We start from the raw sequence: 4493 nt of genomic DNA, 5'->3' as shown, positions 1-4493 counted from the left end.
TACCTTTCATTCCTTTGGGGTTGGCAAAAATGACTATCATTTGAGCACTGGGGGTCAATGTAATCAACTAGCCCCTCCTTGTGCCTATAATAGAAAGGATTGTTTGAAATGGCAAAATTACCAGAGCATCGGTATTTGTTCTGTATACTGCAGAACAGAGTGCCACCACCAAGTTTAAGATTAATAATGTAGTTTATAAAATATGATGTTGATTGTTTATTATGCTGATTTGGTCAAAATATGTTAAATATCTATATACAATTATCAACCGATAAGGGTGAGAAAATTGGGTACTAATTTAATAGCACATCCATTTACCACCAAGTGGCTTAGTGCATAAAAAACCGGATTACGACACATTTTATACATAAATATAAGAGAGTGACCACCATGTGGTCTACTCTAGCACTAAAAATAGATCCGCAAAGTTTCAGCCAGAAAAGAAATTGTTTCCGTTGAAAGTTAGCACTACTACCAGCGCAAATGAACAGGGCAAATAAACATAACAAAATATAGATTAATCTACATTTTGTTATTTTATTATGTTTATTTGCCTGTTCATTTGCGCTGGTAGTAGTGCTAACTTTCAACGGAAACAATTTCTTTTGTGGCTGAAACTTTGCGGATCTATTTTTAGTGCTAGAGTAGACCACATGGTGGTCACTCTCTTATATTTATATCCAATTATCAATATTTGTTTACGTTTATTATGCTTATTATCTGCATTTATTATGAGTTTACCTAATGTTTTATTATGTTGACCATATTTCCTATGTTGATTCTGTGTGTATTGATTAAATATTCTTTCAATTTCTGACAGATATGTGTAAGCCAGGAAGTTTCCGGCAAAGAGACACTGTTTGTGAGCCATGTGCGATAGGGACCTTCCAGAACAAATGGGAGAAGACTTTCTGCAAACCATGTCCTCTTGGAAAAACTACACTTGCAGCAGGAGCAAAGAATCAAAGACACTGTGTTAGCATTTCTCAATAAAAGAATTCTTAAGGCCTACTTAACTTATACCTACTTAACTTCTATTATAACTACCCCATAACCACTATAGCTACGACTATACCATAATCACTATTATAACCACTCCTAACAACCACTGATGTAACTAAACCACTCTACTCTCCACGACCATTTTTACAATTACCCCACACTGCTGTTACAATTACTGTTATAATTATTCCACTCTACCACCCTGCTGCAACTACCCCACCCCTACATACTTTTATAACTACCCCCCCCCCGTAAATACTACACACTTATCTCTCGCTCCAACCACATCTGTTTATCTTCTCTTGAATGAAACACTATCTGGTTGTTATTAGGTTGCTGTATTCTATTAAAGGAATGATTCTATTGGTACTTTGTATATAGCAGTAACCAGTGGTAGTGTAGCAGTAACTTGTGGCTATGTAGTGGTAACTGAACAAAAGAGAATAAATTGCATTTAAAATTAAATATAATGTAGTTGTTATGTTTTTTTTTTTTTTGTTTTTAGTGTTCAATGAGTTTTATATTTCTTATTTGGCTGTTGTGAGATTAACTCATCTGATTGTTGTGGAATTATCATTCAGAAAGTGTTGAAAGTTAGACATTGGTTGCAGGGAAAATATCAATGTTTGCAGTCATGGGGAGATATCAGAATATTTCAGAAAAATAAAAAGGGCTTTGCAGTTCTGCAGAAATGTGCCATCTGATTGGTGTCATGTCAAGAATTGCATGATGGCTGGAACAGGTTGTGAGGTTAACATCTTAGCTTACTAGACACAGCTTTTATTTTCTTACATAGAAAGGAAATATTATTCAGTAGGTTGCCATCTTTCTTGTTGACAAAAAGGTACAACCCCAATTGTCTCATAATTAAATGGCTAGCAGTGAAAATGATTTCCAGCTGTAAAAAAAAAAAGAAGAAATTGGCCTAACTTGTAAAATCATATCACACATGACAAAATAGGGAAAATGTGCATGACTGTGCATGTGTGTGTGTGTGCACGTGTGTGTGTGTGTGTGTGTGTGTGTGTGCATGACTGTGCATGTGTGTGTGTGTGTGTGCGTGTGTATTCATGTGGACATGTGAGTGAAAAAGAGAGACAAAAGATATATGATATTAAAATGATGGAAATTATAAATTCCTTTCCTTTCATGCAATGATATTTGTGAAATGGAGACCATGTGTAATAGGATTTAGGATTCAAAATCCCAAATCATAAGTCAGTAAATTTACAGGAATACCCAACGTGCACTAAAACTGGTGGATAAAAAAGAGTAACAGTTATATATGTAATCACATGAATATCTGAGATAGTATCAAGAAATGTGTTGTTTTTTATTCTATCTTCACAATGTTCCTTTAGTGAATTTACTTGCCCATCATATACAAATATCTTTATATCTAACCCATATGTATTTAAACTGGCCATATCCAGCCCAAATATTCTACATGTTGCGTGTTCGAGCTGGCTAGATTCAACCTGTCACACGTTCCATACAATATCATTCTGAAAATAAAGGGAATCAATAAGCATTACATTTGACAGAATAATCTGAATGTTTAAGGGTTAACTGATGCAGGGAAGGCTGTTTAAGAAACTCTGTTTAAGAAACTCTGTTTACAACTCCGTAGTCCAGATTTGGGTATATCAACTTAGAAAAATGTCTTGGTTATGAATAAAATGTGATAGAGAGGAAATTGGAGAACTCTATCATTCTTTTATTCTTTTACTTGTTTCAGTCATCAGCCGGCCACGTTGAGACACTACCTCAATGAATTTTACTTGAATGAGTCAACCCAGTACTTCTTTTTTTCAGCTTGGTACTTATTTTATTGGTCAGCTTTGCCAAACTGCTAAGTTATGGGGACAGAAACACACCAAACTGGTTGTCAACAGTGGGTGGGGGAGAGAAACACACCCACACACACACATATACACACACAGTGAGCTTATTTCAGCTTCCACCACCACCACCAACACAGGTACCTTTTATGTGTCACCGACAGTTAAAAGTTTTTGAATAAACTACTTGATATAATCAAACTGTTTAAAGAAAATGCTTTTAAAGGTTATTAAGTATTTAAATATATATATCAATTATATAAAATCCGTTCTATCAGTCTGTGGGTGTGTCTTCTAGGATCTCGGGCATCCTCCATCCGATTGTGCTCAAATTTGATGTGTAGATACCGACAGTATAAGTCTTGAAAAAATTACAAAAATCGATTCCAGGTGAGAATGCGATCGACAAAGCTGTGCAAATGTGCCTTTGAATGCACAAGTACATCAGCAGTTGCGATGTACTTACTGGTACTTTAAACTCTTCGGTTGCATATTTGTGTGAATAAAATCGTTTTTCTTTGGAATAGAAAAAATGTCTATCTTTATTTCGTCTTTTGCTGGTGTCTCAAATTTAGGTTAAATCAGGGTTTCTCAAAGGGGAGGCCTATGGGACAGTCGGACAAGTTGTTTTGAGAAAATTTTGTTTAAATGTTTGACAACTCAGCACTGTCAATTGGACAGGGGGCGTTTTGCTTGTATATATATATATATAAACAACTTATATACAAGGACAAAAGAAAAATCTTCCAATGCCAAATATGCCGAAAATAGACTTAAATCATCAATAACCACATAATTCATCACTATAAGCATGCGTCTCGAAGCAAGCCGACAGAAATTTCTAAAAAATTCTGTTATTAACGAATCGGCCCTGATTTCTGAGTTAATTCATAAAGAATTTTCTCGTCATCAGCGGTAAATGCGATAAGAAATAAATGAGATACTTACTTGCACCCATGGAAGAAGTAGACACCAAGTCATGTGTACACTTAAATACTCCAAATATATCCAAAATAGAAATTCTGCAGCACACCCGAGACGCGTATGATCGGACTGAAAATTCTCATAGAGTGAGTGAGTCTGGAAGTGAATAGTATTAAATTTACATCTAATATAGGATAAAATTTTCGAAAAATCACATGTATCTCAGGGAGTGCTGTAGAATTTCTATTTTGGATATATTTGGGGTACTTAAGTGTACTCATGACTTGGTGTCTACTTCTTCCATGGGTGCAAGTAAGTATCTCATTTATTTCTTATCGTATTTACCACTGACGATGAGAAAATTCTTTATGAATTAACTCAGAAATTGGGGCCGATTCGGTAATAATGAAATTTTTTAGAAATTTCTGTCGGCTTGCTTCGAGACACATGCTTATAGTGATGAATTATATGGTTATTGAGGATTTTCGGCATATTTGGCATTGGAATTTTTTTGTTTTTGCCTTTGTTTATAAGTTGTTAATAAATTTAGCCTTCAAAGGTATTTTTTAATATGCTGATAAAATTTTTTCGAAAATTTTATCCTATATTAGATGTAAATATATATATATATATATATATATATATATTTAAAAAGCAGAATGTCAAAAAACTTTGGAAAAGAAGTTTTCATTTATTGTGCATTTTGTGTGTAGATATTGTTCAACT

General features: G+C 34.3%; 1 protein-coding gene across 4 annotated transcripts in view; it reads left to right on the top strand.

The window, feature by feature from the left end:
- Positions 1-1467, top strand: part of LOC115218584 (fibrillin-1) — a 653797-nt gene extending 652330 nt beyond the window's left edge. For all 4 annotated transcript variants that reach the window (XM_036508171.1, XM_036508172.1, XM_029788478.2 and 1 more), the window contains one exon: positions 821-1467. In XM_036508171.1, coding sequence (XP_036364064.1) covers positions 821-993 — 173 coding nt within the window. In that variant the 3' untranslated portion in view covers positions 994-1467. The remainder of the gene's footprint in view (positions 1-820) is intronic.
- Positions 1468-4493: the final 3026 nt, after the last annotated feature.

This window comes from Octopus sinensis, linkage group LG13 (genome assembly GCF_006345805.1).
Source record: "Octopus sinensis linkage group LG13, ASM634580v1, whole genome shotgun sequence".
Classification (NCBI taxonomy): domain Eukaryota; kingdom Metazoa; phylum Mollusca; class Cephalopoda; order Octopoda; family Octopodidae; genus Octopus; species Octopus sinensis.
The sequence above is the reverse complement of the archived record's forward strand: the minus strand, read 5'-3'. Positions and strand labels throughout refer to the sequence as shown.